Genomic DNA, 27,201 nt, shown 5'->3' on the forward strand with positions numbered 1-27,201 from the left:
ACAATATGAGACTAATTCCTAAAAAAAACATTTTCGGTGTATTGCAAACTTAGAGTCAGTTAGGCGTAAGGCTCTAAGGAAGCTGGCCAGCCAACTAATGCCCGCAGGTCTTATCCTCGCTTATTCAATTTGTGAGTATGAAAAGTTAAAACGTTCCGACAAAAAATCAGTAAAGCAAAAAAAGTCAACCTATAAGAACCAAACTTCACACCATAATTATAAGTCTCCAAAAGTGTCTGTGGATCGCATAATTGGAGACAAATGAAATGAAAGGCTCTAAGATCGCTTAATACCCGCCAGGAGCTGCGTGTTTATCCTGTTTTCGAGGACGAAAAGTTAAATGCGTCAGACGAAAAATCGGTCAAACAAAATATCGCATACAAAAGACCGACAAGAATAATATAATTGCTCCGAACTTCGTTTGACAGCAATTAATAATTGGTACACTCTTCGTTTAAGAGCAATTAAAAACAGTTCTTTTTGCACTGATATCATGATTGAAAGCTAATTTTTAAACACAGTAATGCCGGCGACAGTCCAACATTGTTGCCTAATCGGCAAAATACTTTCAATTTACTTTTCAAACAACGTTCGAACTGTCCAACAATTTTGAAAGACCAGAGTAGTCGGCAAAATGATACTTCTAGGTCGACAATATTTTTCTCAAAATAGTTTTCAGTTAATTTTCGTACTACAAGTGCAATATATTTTTCGTATGTCTACGATCAAAAATCTACATATTTTCGTTCCGATTTAAATAACTAAATGTAAAAGCTTCAGAAAGAACTGACTTTAGAACAAAATCTCGTGCTGGGTTCGCATTAATTTACAAATAATGCTCGTTAGCCGAAACGCTGTATTTGAACCTAAATTTGAAATTAGAATATTTTTCCTCTTGGACCTATCCGCAGTACAATTGGAAGCTTCTGCAACATTAGAAAAAAGTCTCTACTCAACAAAGGCTTTGATCTGCTAAATACAATTTTTAGAAAATGGAAAACTTTGTCACGATTCCAACTGTTTGCTCAAGTTCCGTTACAGAGTATACATGACGCTTAAAAGTTACAAGTAAAAACAATTCAAAATGTCGAGCTTTGGTTCGTAGAGTACAGAAAGTGAAAACGAAAATCTCTACTAGGATCAATTCAATATTTCAGTATAAAAAATGGGACCTCGCCTTATCTTCTTAGCATAAAAAATATTCTATAAAAAATGGGAATTCGCCTTATATCCTAAAATGGGAGCTCGCCAAATTAACAAGGAGAGTTGGACCAGCTATTATAAACATAACCGACTAACGTCGGGCGAATTGCTCTCGAACGACCAGGGAGCTGTTGGCTTCAGTAGTAGCCATCTAGGGTTCAGGGTCAATAGCATTAGGTGGGGGGGGGGAATCAAGCGATATCAGGGGGGGAGGGGTTAGGTTTGGACGAAGGGGTCGTTGTGTTAGTAACGGTGGGAGGGATTAGATACTTAATGCACCCTGTGCGTTACCTGTTTATCCCGTTTTTGTGAATAAAAAGTTTAAAGGGTCGGACGAAAAAGCGCACAAAACTAGTATAATTGCTACAAACTTCTTTTGAGAGCAATTAATAAAATTCATTAGATAAAATTTGTCAAACAGGTTTATCTTGGTTAAATATATCATTTTTATCCAAAACATATGGAAAATTTTCTGTCGCTCAGCAAACCTTGTTTACCACGGCAGTCTATTTCATTTTTCGGTTAAAACGTTGCTGAACCAACAGTACTATGGTAAAAAAACCTAGAAAACCAATCTTTTCGAGTCGTAAAAAGACTCCAGTAGTAAGAGATTGCCATAAATAGTGCCCAGCTATCACTTTACAAGCTATTAACAACAAGCCTGACCTCTGAAGCCAAAAAATCACCATAAACAATTTTATTGTCAACATGAACTTTGTACAAAGGTAATTAACTCAAATATTTTGAATAATTTGAACTGCACAAAATACTCAGTTTACTCAAAAGCACAGAGTACCGCAATAAGCTACAACTCATCATAGAATACGTTTCTACTGTTTAAGTAATGTTTGAAGTTTTATGAAATAAGTGTCAGCTGACATCAGCTGTGGATGTGGAGGCTACCATTGAATGATCTAGTCCTATTCTGTCAGATGATTCATGGGCTGTTACAGGTGCCCAATACTGTGCAGGATATTGTTGCGGCGGGTATTGCTAAACAAACAAATAACGTTTAAAAAACATTACTTTCAAAAACCAGAACTGCTTTCCCCTCCTCCCAACCCCCTCTCGCCAAATGACCCTCGATCCCCGCATTAATCTTTCTGACAATCAAATGGTCATTTTTGCTATGTTCCCAATGATTTGACTCAATAATTCTTGAACGTTCGCTAATATAAAAGTTAAACTAAAAATATTCCATACATTGTCGTCAAAAGCAAAACAATTTTTTTTGCTTAAAAAGCTAAGTTATCACAGCAGTATCAGAGATTGATAGCCACGTAGCCACTTAATAAATGGTTCGTTTTTTGTACATTTTTATCCTTAGTGCTGCAAAATCCATACCTGTTGTGAGCCATAATATGGCCAAGGGTAATAATAGTTTGGATAGTGAGCGGCTGTTGTTGCAGCCGCCATTGCGTTTGGATCATGCATGTCCCCGTTAGGGGCTGGCATGCCATTTGTCCCATTGGACATTAACCCAACTCCTCCGGCTAATTTGGCTTTCTTCTCGGGTGGCTCTGCGTCGTGCATCGAGGTGGAACTTCCACCTCCACCCTCTGACCACTTGAGCTCTTTAGTAAGCTTGCTGTATTCCTCCCGAGCAGCCACAATTCTGGGCAAAGGAAAAATTTTTACATATCAGTATAAAGGCATCACAGGTTCTTGCATGAACAAAAACACTTTTCTAAAAGTCCACTAAGTTACAGAGCAGGCAAATTATGGACAAGCAAATATTGGAGCAATGATTTCGCCGGAAGATTAAACTAATACAGTTACATTTTCTGAGAGCAAGCAATGAAACCGCAACGAACTTAATGCAGCACGTTACCTAACATACCCTTACAGCTAAATACTTATGAGCACATTAGAATAAGGGTTGAAAAACATTCCTTTAAGATTGATGGTATTTTCGAGAAAGACAACATCCGATATTTTTGCAATGTGTAAATAGGTCCGACAATAAAAAAGCGAAGGAGCCACGACTTAGATGGGTGAGTGCTATAAAATAGGGAAAACAGTGATCATACTCTGCCAAGTCAGTGCCAACATCCTCGAGCAGTTCCAGCTTCCTTTGGCAGAAGGCTATTCTGGTGTGAGATGCAATTTGGTTATTGGAGATGACAGTGTCACACGCATCACAGAAGCTGCTCACATTGATGACCTGTCGTGCAGAGTACTCCAAGTCTATCACACACAAGTGCAGCTTCTCATTTACCTGAAAAACGCAAAATCACGTCAACAATGGCCAGTTAAGATTTGCTTATAGTTTATAAAATATTAACCGAATAACGTCAGACGAACTGCTCTTGAACGACTGGCGAGGCAAATAATTTAAAACAGGAAATAGGCTAGAGAAACTTAAATAGTGGAAAAACTGATTGGGGAGGGTTTCAAACCCCAGGCTTCTCGGATGGAGTTGTGGAGATTAAACTCTAACTCTGCGCTATCCTGCGGGGTTATAATGGGAATATCCCATTCTCCAATCCTTAATTGTCTGTACCATACTTATGTGTCAGAAACTGTGGCAAGATATGGTGCACAACTCACGAATGTTTGCAAAATTCAGACGCCAACAAAAACCTTCGTCTGGATAACACGTGGGGACAGTTCTTCAGAGCACAAATAAACTTCTAAGTTTTCAAATTGTGAACAGAAAACATACCCGACAGATTGCCGGCAAATAGCCGCCGTTGATTACCATAACCACGATTGGGATTTGAAAGAATAGAAAATCAGGGAAAAAATTGACTTTTGTACAAAATCATTTTTGAAGTGCAAACTATTTTGATGTCATACTCAATTTGTAGTTGAACATACTCCTGTTTCTTAGTGTGAGGATACAGGGGCTGGTTAGCATCAACACCAACAGGCAATAGAGATGGTAATTAAGACCTATAAGAACCGAGTTCAAGTAACGGGCATCTAAGATTGAGCTTTATGGGTTTATCCCGTTTGTATTTCTGATTCAGTTTTTATACCAACTCTCTTATTTTGAATTGCCTTGCTGGGCAACTGCTGTATAAAAGCACTTTCAAAAGAATGAGAGAAGAGTTAAACCAGCTTAGAGAAGTCAAAAAGATTTCACGCAAAATGTCAAGAAAGCGGCAAAATGAGGTAAAGCGAAACAAATTTTTGTTCGACGAAGTAAAAAACAGCAGAAGTCCTTAAATACAGCCCAAATAAGTGAAAGAAACACTCAGAACAATGGCATCTGACCAGATAAAATGAAAAATGCCAGTCAAAAAGACAAACAGTCCCGAAATTGTAGAAAATAAAATGAACAAACTAACAAAAAATTGAACCATTGCTATAACTCTCGAAATTTTATCAACATAAATATAACCAATAAACCATCCACAAGCCTTGAAATGGTTTTGAACATTTAAATTTCACAAATTTAATATGTTCAAAACCATTTTTTGACTCTTAGATCTGTCCACCTACCCTTTTGCAAGACTTGAAAAAATTTAATCGGCTCTTGAAGATCGAAACTAAAATGTAAAAAAATTTGAAAGCAATTGCAAATATTATTGAAATACTGCCAAAACTCATGATATTAATATCTTTAAAACCATTTCATCGTCTTCAGAAACTATTCAGTAACCTATTTTTAAGCCCAAAAAACTTCACACTCCCATAAAGATTGATAAGCAATAATTTATGAGAAAATTTTAAACTTCTAATCCAAAACTTGCAACTCGTAATATTAAAAAGTTAATAACAAATACATTGCCCATACAAACTATGCAGTAGCACTCTATCAAACCCTAGACGAGGTTGCTTGGCCCCAGAGGCAGGAGAAATTAAAAAAAAACCGAAAATTGCAAAAACTAGTACAACTTTGGTTGTTGATATTGCAGTATTTAAACATATAGCTCACAAAATGGTCATTAGAAGTAATTATGTCATGCAGAAGAACTTTATCAACTTCTAAAAAATGAATTTAAGACTGGTGAAACAAAAAAACTAGACAAATGACTAAAAACATGAAAAATTGCACCATTTTGAGCTCAAAAACTCTTAAATGACTTTTTAACGTTGAATTAAGGCCTTCAAAGCAGCTTCACAACTCTAAACTCTTGAAGTAAAATTAAAATCGGCTAAGGGTCTCTAATGAAACTTAATGCCTTCTGTGCTTTACCTGTTAACCTCGCTGTGGAAGCTCAAAGTCATGGAAGAAGGCATCTTACAAAAAAAAAACATTGCAGGACAAGTACCGAAATACAACCCAAAAAATTTGAAAGAAAAAACAAAACTACTCATTCAGACCAGCACATCAATTGAACAATGGGAGTCGAAAACGCGAACAGTCCAGAAATTGTAGACACTAAAACAATCAAACTAAAAATGTAATCATTGCTATAACTTTTGAATATTTTGAAATTCATGTTTCATCCACTCAAATATACCCTTCAAGTCAAGCACAAGCCTTGAAAGGGGTATACTGGTCACTTCTGATTTCGATATCAAATACTTAAAATCTTCATAAATTATTTTCTAAATTATGCAATATATATTTAAAACCACTTTTGTTTGTGCAATCGGTCAAGTAACCCGCAAGAGTTAAAAACTAATTGGCCCTTGAAGACCGATAAACACAGAAGACGACTTTGACAAACAAATAGCAAATTGCTAACAATCGTGATTTTAATATCTTATAGGCCATTTCATTGTATTCAGAAACTATTAGGTAACCCAAATTTAAGCCTACGTTAGGTTTCACTGGCCCTTAAAGATTGATAAACTGAGAACATGAAGACAATTGTGAGAATGAAAAAAAAATTAAAGGTTATCAGAAAATTGCCAAAAGGGAAAAGGCCGTTGGAGCTGGAAAAAACCGACAATTAGACAAAATGAAAAAATGCAAATTTTATCAAAACCTTGTAAAATTTGGGAGATAGTGCAACATGGAAAACCCTTTTAATGCCACTAAAAATTCTACAGTTGCGTCTAGTCAAACCCTAAAGGAGCTTCCCTGGCCTCTCGGGCTGGAAAAACACAAAAGACAAACATAGCTGGCAGATTGCCAGAAAATAGCCGCAATAGCTTCGTAGATCTGCAGACTCAAAAAACAGTAAAAGAGGCAGACCAAAAAAATTCGTCATTTCATTGAAGGCTGATATGTTATATTTTGATTAAAAATCTGTATAAGTTTTTGCTGCCTCTATTAGCTGATCTCAAATAACCTTCATTTAGAGTGAAACACACCCATTTGACCTTATCTCTTTGAATTAAAGTAAATAAAAGTCAATTTCAAAGTGAGGAAGTCATTTTTGAGAGTGAGGTAAGTCAAGTGTGACCAAAAATTTAATCACGCGCATGAACAAAAAACTCGCTCCACTAAGAGCGAAAAATGACGTCACACATGCAATTCAGTTGAAATTGCATGAACGAATGAACAAAAAGTGGCTGTGACGTCATATGGTCGTAACAAAAATCATGACGACGAAATAAAAAAAAAACCAAGAGAAGGCCAATAATAGCCCCAGCTATCGCTGTGCGGCTATTAAAAAATTGTTTAGAAAAATTTAAAATTGAAGTTAAATTTAAAGATTTATAAAAAAATGCAAATATTCGTGATATAAAAGTCGAAAACCACTCCATTGCGACAAGAAAATAAGCAACAGCTCATTATCAAACCCTAGAGAAGGTTCCTTGGCCCAGAAAACCTCAAAAAATGAAAATACAAAAAAAAATTGAAGGAAATTGCAACAATTAGTATAATTTTGCGTTTTTATGTTTGCAGAACCAAAAAATATAGCTCAATTGCTCTTAGAAGGTAACGATTTCCTGCAAAAGATCTTTATCGACTTTTACAAACGCCATTTTAAGACTGGTCAAACAAATTCGACAAATGACAAAATTTGCACCATTTTGGGTTGAAAAACTCCTAAAAAAGATCTTTTAACCTTGAATTACGGCCTTCTCAGTAGCTGCACCATTATAAACGCTTGGAGGACAACTAAAATCAGCTAAGGGCCTCAAATGATACTTGATGCCCGCTGAGCTTAACTGTTTATCCCGTTTTGAAAGCTCAAAGTCATGGAAGAACGTGTGAAAACATCTTACAAAAAAGACAGCACCAACACAATCCAGAGTCTTTGGATTGTAAAAAAGGCAGAGCACCAATACAATCCAAATTCTTTGGATTGTAAAAAATAGGAACGCTATAATAGTCGGATGAGAAGATAAACTTTTTTCTCTAATTCCACTAATTTTTCTCTTCAAATGACTGAAATAAACCAACTGAGATTAGACATTGACATGAAAGATTCCCCTTTGTATTTATGTGACTTGGACTTGGTAACTGACCGGGTATTTCTTCAGTGCTTGTTGCAAGACCTCCATGGCCCCACTGAAATCACCCTCGACCTTCGCTTTGAATCTGGCCAGCTTCAGCGAGAAGAACACAATATGATCTCGCGTGGACGAGGCATTAATGGCTGATTGGAGTGCCTCGCACGCCTTACTCAAACTCCACATGCGCCTGTAGACCCCTGCCTTGAGAACTGGGATCTTGATAACATCCGGATGAAAACTCTCCAGGTTCGTCAGCACCTTCACTGCGCTCTCTTTGAACCCTGTCACAACACACGCATTGCAAGGTTTACAAAATTAAACACATCTCGCCGGTCAAAAATAAGCCTCGACATCAACAGTGGCTATCTTTTATTACAACAACCAGCATTTCAAAAGAAATCTAAAATTCAGCTTGCAAGAAGAGGATGTGCGTTCAAAAAGTGATGATGATATAGTTTGCTAGACGGCTCGAGTGATTTCAAATATAGAAACCCGACTGACGTGCGACAAATTGCTCTCGAACTACTTGCATGGGGGGGGGGGGGGGGGGTTGGGCTGTAGCCCACATCTTAGGTAGGCTAGCTTTATTACGTAATGGGGATAGACAAAGTGATAGAAGGTCGAGTGGATTGAAAAGTGCGGGGATCCAAAACTAATAAAATAGCCCTTGTCATAAATTATGCCTCTTGAGCAGTTAAACTTTCACTTAACAACCAAAGCCCTTAACTTAACCAAAGCTTAACTAAAGCTCTCGGAGAACTGCACACCAACTTTAGCCCCGATCAAATTCATCACCTATTTTGTCACAGAGCAATTAAACACCAGGCAGACTGCCGGAAAATTGATTCTCATTGATTTTCATAACACCGATTCACATTGAAGGACCAGAACATAGCCGGCAGACTGCCGGAAGAGCTGCGAAATAGTTGCGTGCCGTACAACACTGATAGAAACAGATACAAAAATGAGTCATTAGTTATGGGAAAAAAGTTATCACGGCCACCCGAAAAACTTTAATTCAAAACACTAATTCCATCATCCAGAGCCTTTTTGGGTGCAAAAAATATCGAAAATGCAGAGTTTCGAACTCCAAACCCCTGCATAAAAACAAAACCCATTAAACACCCGACTACCAGTCTCCTTCACCTTATATTCGATTTGTTGTAGCAGCCGAAAATTTACAAATGCACGCAATTTGGATGACGCAAAAAGCAAGAGTCAAGCGTAAAAAAGTGACTAAAAATAGCATGCCATAGTATGTTCTAGACAAATGTTCTACAAATGCATAACGAAAAAACGTCAGACGAAGAAATAAAAAAAACCAGAGCAATATAGCTCCACTCAGCTTAGAGCAACAAAAAAAAACAATGATGAAAATTGATTATCGTAAAAACATTTTTAAAAAGCGAAAAATTTTCATTGGATTTTGCAGTTATGCATACCCCTGTTTTTAATGAGAGGATGCAGGGGCTAGCATCAATGCTAATTAGATGTTAAATAAGAATTATCAGAAAAATGCTGAAGTAGCTTGAATCTAAAATTGGTCTACATTGGTTTATCCCGTTTTGATTTCAATTTCATTTCCTGATAATGATTCTGTTGAATTTAGATTGCTTTGCTGAGCAACTACAGTTTAAAAGCACTTTGAGCAGAATGAACTAAGATTGAAACTAGACTAGAGCAGTCGAAAATATTTCATGCAAAATGTCAATCAAGCTGTTAGCTAAGGTAAAGCGAAACAAAATTTTGCTCGACAAAGTAAAAAAACACAGCCGGCAGAACTCCGGAACAGATTCCAGTAGTCAGAAAATAAAAAAACCCGTAAACTTTACCAAAAATATTTCTGTAAAATTTTCTCCGCTGTCATAGCAAGAACGATTTGAGCATCAACATAATTGGAAAAACAATCACGACTTCATTTAGTTAACAGTACAAAAACATTTTTAAAGTGTGAGCTATTTTGATTGGATTTGGTAGTTATGCATACTCCTATTTCTTAATGAGAGGAGACAGGGGCTAGCATTAATGCTCAAAACACATTAGTGAGGCTAACTAAGACTTACAATAACAAAATTCAAATAGCGGGCATCTTAAATTGGGCTTTATGGGTTTATCGCGTATTCGTTATGATTTCGTTTTTCAATCCTGGCTATGTTCACTCTAGATTCCTTTGCTGAGCAACTGCTGTTTAAAACAAATTTGAGCAAAAACATACCCGGCACATTGCCGGAAAATAGCCGCCGTTGATTCCAATAAGCATGATTGGGATTGAAAGAATAGAAGATATTGAAAAAAAAAAGATTTTTGTACAAAAACATTTTTTAAGTCCGATTTATTTTGATAGACATTTCGTAGTTGAACATACTTCTGTCTCTTAGAGAGAGGCTACAGGGGCCACTATCAATACCAATAAGCATTAGAGAGGTAACTAATACTTATAGGAACGACGTTCAAATAGCGGGCAGCTAAAATTGGGCTTTATGGGTTTATCCCGTTTCCATTTCTGACTCCAATTTTTATACTGACTCTGTTCATTTTGAATTGCTTTGCTGAGCAACTGATGTTCAAAATCACTTTTAGCAGAATGAGAGAAGAGAGAAACTAGCCTAGAGAAGTCAAAAAGATATCACGCAAAATGTTGAAAAAGCGGCAAAATGAGGTAAAGCGAAACATTTTTTTATTCGACGAAGTAAAAAAAAATAGGAGCGCTATAATAGCCGGCTGAGAAGATGAGGGCAGCTATTAACAAGAGACAAATGAAACTACCTTAGAGAAGTCAGAAAGATCTCGGAAATTTCAAACTAAATTGAAAAATTAAGTAGAAAAACAAATACCTTTCATTATTAGCAATCAATGTTGAGAAAAAACACATTGCCATCAGCATATACAGATAAAAGAAATAAAAGAAGAGAAGCCAATTCAAAATTTGAAACATTGAAATAATTTGCAAAAAGGATCTAAAAAAGACTCAACAACAATTTTTTTTCAATTATCAAAAAAACGAAATTGAAAACTCGTAAGGTGCAAAAAAGACGTTCTAGTTAATAAAAACAAAATACAAACAAAAAACAGAAAACAACGTTCAAACACAGCAGTCAATGTCCGAAAAGAAAAAAGTCAAAAGTTCAAGTCATGAACAAACTTGCTTCAGCTTTAAAAAAAACCGTAGAATACTAATACTCTTCATTGAGTCGTAAAAAGATACACATGTTTACAATATTTTCTTCAAAGTTCGTTCGAGAGCAGTTAATTTGTATTAAGTCCAATAAGTGCAAAAAATGACGTTATGCACGCAATTCAGTCCAAAATTCAAAAATTGCGGCTGAATTGAAGTGTGCGTATGTCTGGTTCAAACTATTTTGTGTCGGAAAAAACAAACTTAATTTAACCAAATAATCCGTACCATGTTTCTCCTCGAACATTGCCCACTCTAGATGGAAGGTGATCTTTTTGGGCAGATGGGTTCGCCCTGCTCTCGAGAACACCTCCCTCGCCTCTTCAATCAGACCCTTGGATTCCAGGTACGTGATGTACTTAAACACACAAAACTGTTCACTTCAACGGAACTTAACCTTCACCTCAGTTTCAGACTGTAATTAATACTTATATTTATATAATCCAATGTCAACAATTTTACCGAGATTAAGTGCTCAAGATCAGGTGACAGCACTCAACGTTGCATTATCGCCAGTCATCATCTCGTATCATCACACCACTGTCAAGTCTTCTCTTTAGAAGGCAACGTTACCCGTTCGAGCCCATAAGAACAAACTAACGTTAGGCTGAAATACCTACAACTCGTTAAAAGTATTGATTCAAATAGGAAATATGAAAAAAAGCGGGCAAGGCACCCACAATTATGTCCACAACCATTGCTTTGCGCTCATAACTAGAACCCATTGTATAACATAACACAAAATGTTGGTTCTTGCCCATAATAGACCCGTCCCTGTTTAGTGGAGATTGAAACTATTGAAAATTCAGTTTCCGAAAGCATATTATAATGAACGACACTATAATCGAATTTGGTCTATAATAAGAAAGAGTCAACATTTGTAAACGGTTTGATACAAGCTCATTTAAGCAACTCAAGTAGTTTAGAATCTTTTCTGCTAAATTAAGAGAGCAAAGCATTCGCTGCGTATTTGATGTCAAGTTCGAGACAGGTTCTCTCTTCTTCGGGTTACTGTTGGTTCCTCGATTCTGTGGCATCAGACGCCATACAAACATACATACAAAAGAGTGATGCAGATCGTAGCTTTCCACTGAGAGCATGTGAGAGATAGCTTTAAGGCAGGAGTCTTGAAGCTGTACTTCCTTAATTCCATTTGCACAGCCACCCAAAGGGCGTTGACATAAGACAGAAGCAAGGTTACATTAACACATGGTATTATTTGATTGAATCTATTGATTGAATTGGAATTGAGTGGTATTTGAGTGACGTCACTACTCACCTTGAGCCAGTATTCCTCATAATAGCAACAGGTAATGACACATCTTTCGAATAGAAACAATACTCGCTCCCTGCTCACGCATTGTGCTCCTGTCAGATTCTCTCGGGTCATGAAGCTGTCTAGGTAGTCATTCCACGTCTTCAGCTGTCCACGCTCAAGGGGCTTCACGTGAAAGTAGTTCCGTCTCAGCTTAAAAGAAATCTAACTTCTAATTTCAAAAATGACTATTATTGCTCTGCGCGTTCTCCCCTATATTTCTTAAAGTTTCCGAAAGCATATTTCAACATTTTCTTTGTCAGTTCTCCTGCATATCGATTTTAATTATTAAAATAATTGGGACGATACCGCCTGAAAGTAGGGACAAGTAGGGAATGTGGAAAAGGTTTGAGGATGCAAAGTTGGCGATGAATTGAAATAGGCGTGTTAAAATGTCTAATGTTCTAATCGGAGGACTTAAGATGTTCCGATGTAATTTCAAGGTCAACCTGATGAACTGCACTTCACTTTGTTTGAGAGCAATTAACAACCGTCTTGTAAATCGACCGTCTTGTAAACCGTCTTCTTAATCAACTCTCGTTGCCTTTACAACAGCTGCATAATTTACGCCACATTGTAGATGATTAGACTATCTTTGAATAGCAACAGTGGGGAGAAAAGCGTGGCGGAAAAGACAGCCAATCCTAAAGTAGTTTCAGAAATGCTGAAATGTTCGTAGTATTCATCGGGCGCTAACAACTAATTTCATCAGTAATTTATCAAACTGTTGTTATTCAAACGAGAGTTGATGAAAGCCATGCTGAGTGTATCAGGTCATTAGCGACCAATTCTAAAGCTTCTTGTAATGAGCAAAACAATTACGTCAGATTCAATTTTCTGTTTAAAAAATATCACAAATGATTAAAAAATATCGCGCAGATTGCAGAAACAATTATGAAACAGATTTGCGCGTCGTGTAATATTTATATGGAAACAGAGAAAAAATTCACTAGAAGTCAAAAAAAATCTGGGATTAAAAATATGAACATAACCGACTAAAGTCGGAAGAACTGCTCTCAAACGACCGGCGGGTGGTTGGCTTTGTTAGTAGCTTGCCACGGTTTAGTGAGGCTAGCTTTAGCTTAATTGAAGGGGCGTGAGGTGAGCGCGGCGTGGGGGGGGGGGGCAACGGCCTGAACGATGTGCAGGCAGGGGTGGGAATTGGGGGGGGGGGGGGGTAATGTTGGAGGGTGGGTGAAGCGGGTGAGGTGGGGGTGCGGGATCAATTGCTAAGAACCGCCCTTCACACCATAAGTATAAGTCTCCAAAACAGTTTCTGTGAATCGTAAACTTTGTGACCAGTAGCTCAAAGAAATCTTAACGCCCGATGGGCGCTACCTGTTTATCCCGTTCTTGAAAAAGTCACATGGGTCAGACGAAAAATTGGTCAAGCAAAAAATCGCATTTTAGAAGACCAACAGGACTAATATAATTGCTACAAACTTCGTTTGAGAGCAATTAAACATAAACAGACTAACGTCGGATGGATTGTTCTCGAGCGACAGGCGGGGACCATCTAATTCACAGCGGTTGTGGCCTACAATTTTATGGGTTCAAAAATATCCGACGAGTGAGGGGCTTGATCCGGCAACCTTCTGAGTTAGAGACCTTGACCACTATGTGCTACGCCAGCTTGTTATTTCTCTGGCTCAAAAGTATCCGAGTTAGCGAACAAAATAGCGGTTCACGGAAACAAAAAAAATATTAAAAATGCGCGTCAGAAACAAAACCGAGACAAAGTATAGCAACTCTCCGCTTGCAACTTCCAGCTTTAAAAAATATTTGAAAAAATTTTGAAGTTTTGGAAGTGTTAACTGGCATCCAAGTATCTGCCAGTCCGATTAATACTCTCGGGCCCAATATAAATTACAAAATTTACAATTAAATTAAGCCCACTACGTCCAATTTTAATTCGCTGTTTCGATACATCCAAAACAGAAATGTCTCAAAAGCGCCTCCACATTCACTCACGGCAAGTTTTCTTTCTAAATACATGATTCCGGTCTTACAAAAATGAGGCACTCACCTGTGACTCAAAAGGCGCCATCTTATCAATTTCACTCTTCAGAGCCTCAAACACCGAAGAGCGCCTTTTGATCACGAGCATCTTGAGGGGTTCCTGGTCCTCACTCGCCAGATTCGCATTCCTCTCTTGCACGTTTTCTGGAGTCGCAATTTCTGCAAAGTGCTTCGCTGCCGCCTCTGCGTTGACAATTTTGACTGCTGCCTCCACTGCCGCTTCTGTTTCCCTCTCTGCATCTGTGACAGCAGAATTGTCGCCAGTAGTGTCACTGTCACTGTCCATTTTGGCATCTGTCTCATCCTTTTCTTCGTCATAGTCCCTGTCTTCCTGTCCATCTTTATCATCATCTGTGCCCGCAGCCTCTTTGACCAAAAGTTCTCCGACCAGGCCGATAAGTTCTTCTTTGCTCACTACTTCCTCCACTTTTTCACACCCCACAAATGTCTGGAACCTAAACATGCATTTGTTACCGCACGAAAAACTTCATCAAAAAATCTAGAAGCTTTGCAAAAATCAATCACAGTCGACAGAGGTATTAACCACTTGGCTATCAGGTACTCGTCATCGAGTCTGTAACAATCGGTTTTGTTTGAACAACAAATTTTACTTTGGAGTGAGAACAATGAAATCACGCAAAAATAAAAAACATAGCCAGCAGATTGCCGGAATAGCTGCGAAAGAATAGACCTGCAAGCCATATAATATAGAAACAGATACAGATCTAAATTGAAAAAAAATGACGCCGCTCAAAAAACTAGGCTAAAAAACATTCAGCGATAAATTAATAAAGCTTGTTAAAATTCATTCCACAGAAGCCTCTTATTAGGGACCTTTACTGCACATAGGAGTTCGTTTGACCTTAAACAAATTCAAATTTAACTTAAGTTTTAAAGTGCAAAAGTCATTTTATTGAGTGAGGTAAGTCACGTTTGATCAAAATCTAATCACGCAAATAACCTAAAAACTTTCGCTAAAGCGAGTGAGAATTAAAGTCACGCGCGCAAATGCCGTTAGTGAGAGGAAGAAGTCATTCAGAAAATTTGACTTTTTCAGTTTTGCTGTGTGAACAAATGTAAAACGAAAAAAGAGCGTCAGACGACGAAACAAAAAACAAACCAAGAGCACCGCAATATAGCTACGCTCAGCTTACAGCTTCGCAGCTATAAAAAACAACTAACGTCGGGTGAATTGCTCACAAACGACCGGCGAGCGGTTGGCTTCATCAGTAGGTAGCCACGGTTTAGTAAGGATACCTTCAAATTAATTGAAGGGGCGTAAGGTGAGCGCAGCGGGGGTGCAAAATGGGATTGGGGAACTGATGTGGGCCGGTGGTGTGTGGGATCAATTTCTAAGAACCGCCCTTCACACCACAAGTATAAGTCTCCGAAACAGTTTCTGTTAATTGCTTACTTGAAGACCAGTGGGCTGAACGGCTGTAAGAGAACATAATGCGAACTGGGCGCTACCACTTTATCCCATTTTTGAAGTAGAAAATCAAATGGGTCAGCCGAAAAATCGGCCAAGCAAAAAAACTGCACAAGAGAGACAAACAGGATTAATACATTTGCTATAGATGGCTTTTGAGAGCAATTAACAATGATTTCCTAAAAAGTATCTGTTAAGTCATGTATGATAAAAACATTTCTATTTTAACTCACTGTTAATGAGGATCAGAGATGATAACATTACGCCACATAACAGCAGCTGAAGTGTGGCATCGAGAGAGAGAAACAGAGAGAGAGAGAGAGAGAGAGATAAAACGTGAACGAGAAAGAGAAGGAAAGAGACCCTAACCAAAAGAGAGGGAAAGAGAGATAGGAAAATTTTCCATGATGGGATTCAACTCTGCAACTTCTAGTTTTCTAGCCTTGTTAGTAAATAAATCTTATAGAAAACTGAAAAAAGCAAAATTAAAATAAATTTTCAACTTCGCAGTAAAAAAGTTCAAAACCATTTTTTGTCTCAATCAAGTAACCCATATTCGAGACTTGAAAACATTCGTTGGCCAGTAATAGTCGTTAAACTCAGAAAAAAAAAACAAATATTGAAAAATTTTGGAAACCATTGCAAATTTTAACAAAATATTGCTATAATTCAAGATATTATATCCTAAGAACCATCTCATTGTATGAAGAGACTATCGAGTATCCCTGTTTCGAGCCTAGTTTCACTGGCTCCGTTTCTGAGTTTATAAAAACTCAGGGGTCCAGTTCTGAGTTTATAAAAACTTGGAACATGGAAAAAAATTTTAAAAATTTAAATTTCATCCAAAAATTACACATACTAGAGTCATAAAAATATTGATCATCATCCCATTAACTCACGAAATTATTCAGCAGCTTTTTATTAAAACTTGGAGGAGGTCCCAGGGCCCCTGAAGCCGAAAAAAATTTAAAAAAACATGAACAAATTCCAAATATTCTAAAAAAATTGCTTTAATTCGTGATATTAAAATCTCTATGAAGACATTCCATTACCTCTTGAAAGACATTCATTTACATCTATAGACTATGCAGTAACATATCAAACCATAGAGGACGTTCCATGGAAACTTGCCTTTTAAAATTCTATAACTTGTAATATTAAAAACCGAAAATTAATCAATGACCAACAAAAATTTTCCAGTAAATTATCATCAAAGCCTAACGAAGGTTTTCTGACACTTGAGATTCAAAAAAAAACCTGAATTACTATAAATTTCAAGAAATTGAAAATGGCAAAAAATGTCAGTAAATGCTAAAACTCGCGATGTTAAAATCTTGCAAGACATTCTATTACATCTAGAAATTATGCAGCAACCATTTTTCAAACACCAGAGGAGGTTCCTTGGCTTTTGAGGCCGAAAAAATTTAAAAAACGCCAAAAATTTTCAAAACTTGAAAAAGCAAGTTTTACCAAAAAAATGCTAAAATTTGTGACAATAAAATTTGAAAAACTATTCCACGGCCAGTTAAAACTTGTCAGTAACTTACTATCAAACCCCTTAGGATATTTTCGGAACCCTGGGTACGGAAAGACCTGGATAAGTAAAAGTAAATGCCAAAAATTGCAAGATTTGTCAAAAAAAATGCTAAAATTCGTGATGTTAAAATTCTGAAACCATTCCACTAACATTAGAAACTATGCAATAACCTATTATCAAAACCATGAGGAGGTTCCTTGACACCTAGGGCTGATAAAAAATCTAAAAATGTCAAATATTCAAAAAGCTGGAAAAAAAATAGCAAAACAGTATAAATTTGCGTGTTTTTAGCGACCGGTTGTTCGTCAGTAGCTAGAAACAGGGGGTTCATCAAGGACTGATGGGGCAACAGTGGGGTGTGTGTGGGGTAACAGCGCGGGGTTGTGGAGGCAAAAATGGAGGAGTCTTCAACCTCTAAGAACCGCCCTTCATACCATAAGTATAAGTCTCCAAAACAGTTTGAGCTGAAAAAGAGCTGAAAAGCTCTCAGACCACTTAATGCCCAATGGAAGCTACCTGTTTATACCGTTTATGAGGATAAAAAGTGAAATGCGTTGGACAAAAAATTGTTCAAGCAAAAAATTACATAAAAAAGAGCGACAGGACTAATATAATTGCTAAACTTCGTTTGAGAGCAATTAAAAAGTGCGTGGAAAAATCATTTGAAAATAAGCCAAAGATTTGTATAGAATAAAAGCGCAAAAACGGTCAAGCGGAAAATCTGCATAAAAAAGACACGTTAACAATAATTGCTTCTCAATCGAGGGCAATTACGAAGTTCAAAGCAACTGTAACAAGCACTCGAACAATTGTAATCGTTACCTGGTACAGTTCAAAACAGCTTTAATAGAAACTGTTTACATAGAGAACATAGCCGGTAGATCGCCGGAATAGCTGAGAAAGAATAGACTTGAATGTCGTATAATACGGATAGAAACAGATACAGATCTAAATTGGAAAATCGACGCCGCTGAAAAAGCTAGGTAAAAAATATTCAGCCATAAATTAACAAAACTTGCAAAAATTCATTCCCCAGAAGCCTCCTATTAGTGACCCTTACTGCACATATGAGTTCCTTTGACCTTAAACTAATTCAAATTAAACTTTAAGGTGTAATTAAAATTTTATAGTGCAAAAGTCATTTTATTGAGTGAGGTAAGTCACTATGATCAAAATCTAATCAAGCAAATGATCTTAAAACCTTTGCTAGAGAGCGAGAGGACGTGCCATTAGTGAGAGGAAGCAGTCGTTCAGAAAATTTGACCTTCTCAGCTTTGCAGTGTGAACAAATGTAAAACGAAAGAGCGTCAGACGACGAAACAAAAAAACATAGCCGGAAGAATTCCGGAAGCGACTCGAATCGTCAGAACTTCACTAACAAAACCGTAATTGCAACAGAAGCCACTACCTTTTGTATTAAACCATTAACTCACTATTTCCCCAGGTCTGCTCTAATAATTGGTGAAACTTAAACCACTGTCAACAAGAGAAACAAAATGCAGCAAAATTTTATATTATTGAAAACGTTTGGTAACGTTAAGAAATCCAAAATAATTAAGAAATCCAAACTACTAATTAAGAAATTAATAATCAAGTCCTGACGTACAATTTAAAAAATTTTCATTGACTAATCAAAAAAACTACACCTAGAACGGACTATGAGTGAATTGGGTAAACCATTTCTAAAAAAAATCAGATAACCAAAAAAGCAAATCAATGCCAAAATGCCGCTAACGAGAACAAAAAATCCACCAGCAACTGTAAATTTTATTCTGACAACAAAACTAGGCCTCGAATGAACTATGAATGGATTGGGAAAACCATTTAGAAAAAAATCCGATCCAAAAAATTGAAAAAGTACCACTAGCGAGAAAGCCACTTGCGAGAAAGCGAACTTTTGTGCAAACACCGTTTTCTCACTCTACTTTAAAATTGGAGCGAAAAAATTTCACGCCGCAAAACCACTCGCTTATTTGCTCCACTTCTTGTTTCGGCGTGACCAAAATCTCTACTCCAATGTGACTTCAAAAATCATGAAAATGTGTGAACAGATCAGATCTTTAAAAAAAGACCGCTCCAATACAATACAAATTTTTTGAATTGTAAAAAACCAAGAGCACCGCAATATAGCTCCGCTCAGCTTACAGCTTCGCCGCTATAAAAATGATTTGGGATTATCACCTGTAGTAACTAATTCTCTTACTTTTGGAAGTGTTCTGCGTGTTTGAGTGTTGGCACTTTGAACAGTCTGTCATATAGAGCTGTTACAGTCACAAACCGTCCATGGGAAATCTCTGTTTTCTTCACTTCTTTTTGCTCCGTCTTTTCTTGACTCTCGTCTACTTCATTCTGTGGACTGAGACCCTTTGGGCTTTCATTGTTGTTGTTCGTTGAGGTGTTATCAGCTGTTGATGAGGAACTAAGGGGTTCAGAAGCTGCTGCAATGTCCCGTTCCCAGTTCACAAACAAGTCCCAGAGTCGGTCTGATTTGTAGTCCCAACCACAAGCACCCACCCCACGCTCAAACAAACTAAATCAACAAATAGACATGAGAGAAGGCACGAAATTGAAGAAGACGAGTTCACACCAGTTATATAAGGGTGCGTTACCTTTTGACTTGAGTTTGCTAATCTGATGCGTTCTAAGCATTCTTAAGCATTCCTAATTCTTGACCGAGATAACCACTGATTACTAATTCACCATGTGAACCTGATCAAACATTCAATTAAAACATCCTCAAAATTTGTTTGCACGAAATGCTTCGACTCAAAAATTTCACAATTCTCGGTCACAAAATGACGTATTTCTGGACGCAGTGAATCAGTATATTTTTTCATAGAAAGCTTTCCAATTTTAAATGCATTATGAACCAGAAGTTTATTTTGTTAACTACTTACTTTCTAATGGCCATCACGTTTTGTTCACTCTTCTCGACGTACAGAGTTGAGCATGCATAGTTTATGTAGTGAATCCATAGGTCTACACTCAAAGGAATCGCAACAACTCCACGTTCAAAGATCTGAAACAGAACCCGCATGAACAAAAACGCACCTCAACTGCATCTGTTGTTATACACACAATTCCAGAAGCTTAAATCAACAGAAAAAAATTCACTCCCCAAATTCGGCGTGGATATAAAGGCAATAAGCACCAAACAGACGCTAAATAACTTTATAACTTATCCGTAGACAATCATCATAAAACCTCAGAAACCGGAACCCCGCTTGTACAAGAACTTGGCATAGTATATATAATCTAATAGTACGTAGCACTAGTATTGGCTGATGGTCTTGGGATTTCATAGTATTTGAACTTAGTTGTCAGTAGTTTATTAAATTGGTCGCAGTTCTGAATTCTTTGACTTCCATGAACAGAATAATGTAAGCTTGTACTAGTCGCGATTTCGAGCTAATTCAGGAAGACTAAAAGAGATGCACTAAGTCAAGTATACATGAGTCTTTAATCCTTATACCACTTGCCTTAGTGACGTCTTCATTGGAGTGTCCCCTTTTCTTCAAAATGTCCGCATACTTTTTCCAATAGCCAAAGCAGAGACAGTATCTATCCAAGAATACATCGTACGCCTGCATCACCTCCTTTATGTCTTCACAGCTTTCAGACTTTGCGAGCAGTTTTGTCCAACAGTCAAAATCTAAATAACCAAACATATTTTATGCAGATCCTGGTTTAACAACCGACCACAGGGTTTTACCATATCCGCCCAATTACTTTGGAGTTAGCTGGTCTAAAATGGAATCCTTATAGCGAGCCGAATAAATGCGACAGCAAATGAAGCTTGTTTGACACAGCGCCTTATAAAAACCAGTAACCAAAAATAATCAAATTAGAGACATGATTCGATGTTTAGATGAGAAATAGAAAAGGATACCGAGGCAAAGAGGAAGTGTTGAACCATGAAGAGAGCAACAGTGAAGTTTCATCTTCAAACTGCTTTAATTTCTGCTAAACACTAAGTTGCAGAGTAAACACAATGGTGTCAAATGACAACTAAACGAAAGTTATTTAGCACCAGCGAAATGCTGACATGCACAAAACTCACAAATCGGGAAAAATATACAAAAACGCAAAATTAATTTGCGATGGCATAACTCCGTCGCTTATAATCCCTCAGTTCTTTTAAATTATTGTAGTGCTGGATCTAGAACACAAGTCAGATCTAAGAAAGCTCTCAACTTATAATAGCTGAACTAAATAGCTTCAAATAATCCACAATTGCTACAGTATGACACTAAACCGCCTCCCTAAATTACTGACAATTTAAGAAACGGTTGACCACTGAGCCTGAAAATAATCTTTTTGCTAAAATTTCACGTGCTCTGCGATGTCACGGTACGCTCTCACAGTCACGATCTGTCATTTGCTGGGTTACAGAATGGTGTTGCTGGGTTACATATCAAGCACTAGGCGAAACTTTGCAAAGCTTTAACATTTTTGCATTTCTAGTACAATACGATGACCCCATCTCATTTTTGCTTTATAGTATATTTTTGCAATAATTTCTTATGAGAAAAAATTGGTCAAACTGCTGGGTTTTGAGATAATTGTTAAAAACCAACCAAAAAAGTTTTGGCGGGAAATGCAAAAGGAAGGGATAAGTTGGGAGAGTTCTGCAAACCACATCATTTACTTCTGTTTCAACAGTTTCTGGCTCAAGCGAAAATGTTTTGCTATCCTGGCTTTCGTATTGCTTTAGACGTCGGTTATTCTGAATTGTTTGCTGTTCTGGTTATCTGTCTCTCTCTTTAAAAACATAAATCTCAGTAATCTGTGGTGACAGAATGAGTAAAATGGTCAGTGGTCTGCTTTTTTTGACCGTATAACTGTCACATCTAATCTTTTGCACCAAAAAGGTGTTCAAGATATATCTCTCAAAAAAAACTTTGGTCCCACGACTGTTGGTTTGGGATAATTGAAAGCAGCCCAATTTGTTTCGCAGCCCCTAAAAAGAGGGTAAAATGAAGAAAGAACAGGAGGCAGAGCAATGCAGAGAGCGAACAGTATCAGAAAGAGAGAGAGAGAGAGAGAGAGAGAGAGAGAGAGAGAACAGGCAAATCATTAGGGCAGAAGCAGAGATAAGAGAGCAAAAGAGTACACAGAAATATATTAGATAGAAGAGGAGATAGAGTGGAAGAAAAAGAAAAAAAAACTCAGAAGGCAATAAAAACAAGGAAGAAGCATAAACAAATGTCTAACAAATTGCTTTCGAACGACAAGGGGGTCAATTTAACTCGGCGGATATAGCCCAGATCATTTCTTCTTTATGGCTGCAAAACAATCCAGCAAAAAATTTGCATTAAACAAAGTCGTTTGAGAGCAAATGAAAAAAAGAACAACCAAAACGATATCAAACAAAGGAAATAAAGAAAAGAGTATCGAACGAATTGCTTTCAAACGCTTGAAGCTCTGAACTCCAAATGAGATTGTTGAAACCAGCGGTCCCGCAAAAGGTTTCAGTAACGTCTAACTAAAATCAACTTCGGAAACACCTTAGTGTAAATCGATCTTATTTCGACTAATCACTCACTGAAAACTGCTTTACGTGCCAGAATCAATTCATCGAAAAATTGTCGAGTGAGAGCATTTACTAATAAAAATAAGAAAAGCCAATACATATCCGACTAAAAGGACGTTTGACGTAAGTTCACACAAAAATGAAGAATAACCACGATCTGTTGAACCATTCGTTTCAAACACGCTGGGGAGCAATTCATTTATAGCCTGCATTAAAACCCAGCAAAACCTCCGCATAAAAATGAAACAAAATGAGGAAAAACGCAACAAATCACGGCAATAGAGAAAAGATAGAATAAAAAAAACGCAACAAAGAAAAGATGAGTGATAACACGAAAAAACAAAGAATTCTCGACTGACAAAAAGAAAGCGAAGTCAGAGAGAGAGAGAGAGAGAGAGAGAGAGAGAGAGAGAGAGAGAGAGAGCGAGAGCAAGAGTAGAACAAGACAAACAGCGAGAAGAAGCATACGAGGAGCGCGAAAAAAAACAAGAAGATATAGAAAACAAAGGAATAGACAGGAATAGAAATAGAGAAGAAAGTAGAGAACAAATGAGAGAAAGATACACAGAGAGAGAGAGAGACAGCGGTATCAATGAAGAGCGTTGAGTTGTGAATTTGCAACCCATTAAACAAATGATTTATAAAAAACTGTTAAAAAACGGAAGAACAATATAAGTCGAGAAGGACGGGCAAGTACAGTTAAGACGAGCAGCGAGAAAGGAACAAAAAGAATTAGGGAAATCAGAGTAAACGAATAAAAGGAAGAAGAGACAAAACGACATGGAAACAATCAACAGAAAAAATAAGAAACACCAAAATAAGATACAAACAGACAAAAAGAACAAGATAAAGATCTAGTAAGAAATGGGGAAGATTAAAAGCAAGGAGACCAACATAAAAGAGCAGCCACAATTAGTAGTAGTTGTAGTAGTAGTAGTGGTAGTAGTAGAATAAAACTATTGCTTTTGAGGCACTAAATAATGAACAAACTCAGAACATGATAGTCATCATACTTGTTCTGAACAAAATTGAACACCAATGAATTGAGATTAGAATAGAACGAGGGAGCGTGATCAAACATATCAAATAACGCAATTTTGTGCAGTTCGTTGGCAAACAGGGCACTTCGAATGAAGAAATTTTTCCGCTTGATTTGACGTAGCTATCGGCAGGGGCGCAGTATCCAGCTCACAATTGGGCCAATCGGATAAGTGCGATTCGTGTCAAAGATAACCACGATCTGTTGGACAATTCCTTTCAAACAGGCTGGGGAGCAATTCATTTATAGCATTCGTTAGAACCCAGCATAAAAATGAAACAAAATGAGGAAAAACGCAATAAATCACGGCAATAGGGAAAAGATAGAACAAAAAAACGCAACAGAAAGAAAAGAACTCAGGAGAGAAGAGAAAGTAAAAAAAAAGAGAGAAAAAGCAGAAATAAGAAAACTGACATGAGATGAGTGATAACACAAAAAACAAAGAATTCGCAACTGACAAAAAGAAAGCGAAGTCAGAGAGAGAGAGAGAGAGAGAGAGAGAGAGAGAGAGAGAGAGAGAGAGCGAGAGCAAGAGAGAGAGAGAGAGAGAGAGAGAGAGAGAGAGAGAGAGAAAGAGCAAGGGCAGAACAAGACAAAGAGCGAGAAGAAGCATAAAAAGGAGAGCAAAAAAGCAAAAAGATATAGAAAACAAAGACGAGAGCAATAGAATTAGAGAAAAAGAAAGTGACAGAGAACAATTGAGAGAAAGATACATAGGGAGAGAGAGACAGCAATATCAACGAAAACAACGAAAGAACAATATAGGTCGAGAAGGACGGGCAGGTACAACTAAAACGAAGCAGCGAGAAAGGAACAAAGAGAATTAGGAAAATGAGAGTAAACGGATAAAAAGAAGAGACAACACATGGAAACAATCAAAAGAAAAAATAAGAAACACCAAAAAAGATACCAACAGACAACAAAAACAAGATAAAGATCGAGTAAGAGATGAGGAAGATTAAAAGCAAGGAGACAAACACAAAAGAGCACCAACAATTAGTAGTGGTTGTAGTAGTAGTAGTAGTAGTATAAAATTTATTGCTTTTTAGGCACTAAATAATGAACAAACTCAGAAAACGACAGTCATCATACTTGTTCTGAACAAATTTGAACACCAATGAATTTAGATTAGAATAGAACGAGGGAGGGTGATCAAACATAACAAATGACGCATTTTTGTGCAGTTCGTTGGCATACAAGGCGCTTAGAATGAATAAATTTCGCTTGATTATTGGTGTTTTCTACAAATGTTGGCCTGTTGGATCTTCGTAACAATCAGCTCTTGTACTCAAGATAAAAATATTCACCAATGGGCATGTCATAAAATCAAAATAAAATACGATTGAGCATGACCAGATCCCTGAAATTTAGGAAACACGATATAGGAAGGAGCTTGCATTTAAGTAGTCGATCCCTGTAATCTGTTCCGGAGCATATCAATTTACAGCACATTTTCTGAAGCGATTCCAGCTTTCGCAGATCACTTGCATAGGGAAACCAGACTTCTGAAGCATAAACAAGCGATGATAATATATATGACTTGTATAATCACAATTTAGTAGAGGAAGGTAAATTAGCTAAAAAACGTACCATCACACAAACGCACACCACCCCGCGCGTGAAAAGAGATCGAGACAGTCAGAAAAGAGGAGAGAGCACATAGGGAGACAGAAAGAGCAAAAAAAATAAAAAAAACAAGGAAGAAGACAAAGTGAAAAAGAAGAAAAGAGAATCGAACAGAAAATTGCAAGAGAAAAGAATTTGATTGAAATAAAAGAAAGCAAAGATAGGAGAAAAAGGAGGGAGAGAGCACCATGGAGATATATGCGCAAGGGATCGAAAAAATCAAACAAAGCCAAGAGATTGCAAGAATATCCGCGAAATAGACCTGCACGTTTCAATAACTCATATACAACGGCATTAAAACATTCCAAAGTCATAGCCCACAGGTTGCCAGAATAGCTTCGCATTGCTAAGACATATACAGATGATTTGACATAGCTATCGGCAGGGGCGCAGTATCCAGTTCACAATTGGGCCAATCGGATAGGTGCGATTCGTGTCAGCGTTTGTTCTTGTTCTGCTATCTTTGATGGTGTGCCTAGTTGCTTGTTATCTTTGTTGAGGTGAGTATGGACCGTGCGTCGCCGAATGCTTTTCAAAGCGTATTTGTATTCTTTGCCATTTATTTACTTCTTATTTAACGGGCAGCACGCAGAACTTTAACGGGCAGTATTTCACCCTCATTGGGTTAGCCATCGAAGTCCACAATTTTACAGAACCAGTAATTGTGCGAAGAGCAATGTTCTTTATGTTTTCAGGTGGCTCCAGTTTGTATTGCTGGTTGTGGAAGCCCAAACATACGCACCGTAGTTGATGACGCTCCCATCGATTGCTTTGTAGGTCACTGAGCAGTTTTGCAGTCTCTTTGGTTCTCAATGCATGTTCTCCAAAATTGAGCAGACTATCAAAGATGACACCTAGTACTTTGACTTTGGAGTTTAGTCGTATTGTTGATAGTGAGGTGAGGGTCAAACCTGGCCTCATTGCTCCAATTTGGAATTACAATGGCACCCAATAAATTAACTGCGAGGCCAATGAAGAAGCGAAGATGCTGTGAAGGCTCAAGTATGGACGCCTCTATGTAGCAGAAGTACGAGCGGTCAACCGCTCCCAGGGTCCATAAACTCAGTACATAGACTGCGAGTAACAGGTTTTTGCGGCGGCATCAGGCAAGCCCCGTCTCTCTGATCCCTAGCACGCACTTGGATTTTCATCTTTGTGGACGTTAACCTTTAGTAGTAGTAGTAGTCTAGGAATTAGAATAGGTCCAAGGGTCTTCGCCACTTTTTATCATTACAGAATGAGTTTTCCGTTGCAAAAACTGCATTTGCAAAAGTATTCCCCAGGCCACAAAATGGAACAATTTCCCTAACTCCCTTCGATTATTAAACATAACAACAAAATTAACAAAAAATTGAGAAGATATCTTTTGATTATTTAGATAACCCCCCTACATTTGAGAATACCTCTTGGATAAATACCCGATCTGGTCAATAAATAATTGATAAAGCCAAGAAGTCAGTCTCTATTTTGTTTTTTTACCAATTTACTCAACAATAAACATTTTCAATACGCTTTTTTGTTAAAAATGTCTGCGTATATATATTTCCAAATTAAATCCTCTAATTTCAAGTTTAACACACCGGTGAAATCCGTGCTAACTTGCGCCCACAATTCATCTAATCCGGGTACAGACGATAATCCGAGCCTGCCAGAAGGTTTTGTATCTACTTCTTCTGCCGCTTCCACCGCATTCTGCTCATGTTCAATAACACTTCCACTTAAAGCAGCTTCCTGCTGAAACGATTGTTCATCCATTCAATCTGAAATCATTTTATTTGGTAAAAATTAGGAAAATGTCCTTCCAGTTTGTGCTACCAAACCTTATGTCTTCATGAAGCATTTCTTCAAAACACTACGTCTTCATGAAGCATTTCTTATTGTTTAAATCTATCAATAAAATGATTATATATATAAACATCAAGTGAGAAAGTAAAACAAAAGACAGACCGCATTAGAAAAAACTAATGACGAAAGTAGATGAGTCAAACTAACAGCCTCCCTTCTTCAACCACAGCTCCCATC

At 37.4% G+C, this 27,201-nt stretch overlaps 1 protein-coding gene across 1 annotated transcript; it reads right to left on the reverse strand.

The window, feature by feature from the left end:
- Nucleotides 1-1,885: 1,885 nt before the first annotated feature.
- LOC142351448 (pre-mRNA-processing factor 39-like) lies at nucleotides 1,886-26,943 on the reverse strand. Its single transcript, XM_075403459.1, has 11 exons — nucleotides 26,760-26,943; nucleotides 20,461-20,633; nucleotides 19,879-20,000; nucleotides 19,185-19,511; nucleotides 14,023-14,470; nucleotides 11,961-12,149; nucleotides 10,910-11,039; nucleotides 7,519-7,787; nucleotides 3,234-3,421; nucleotides 2,548-2,818; nucleotides 1,886-2,196 (listed from the first exon to the last, which is right to left on the reverse strand). Exons 1-11 carry the CDS (start codon nucleotides 26,932-26,934, stop codon nucleotides 2,074-2,076), a joined length of 2,415 nt encoding a protein of 804 aa, XP_075259574.1. The 5' UTR covers nucleotides 26,935-26,943; the 3' UTR covers nucleotides 1,886-2,073.
- Between the last annotated feature and the right edge of the window lie 258 nt (nucleotides 26,944-27,201).

Source organism: Convolutriloba macropyga, chromosome 13 (assembly GCF_964194025.1).
Source record: "Convolutriloba macropyga chromosome 13, txConMacr16.3, whole genome shotgun sequence".
Lineage (NCBI taxonomy): Eukaryota > Metazoa > Xenacoelomorpha > Acoela > Convolutidae > Convolutriloba > Convolutriloba macropyga.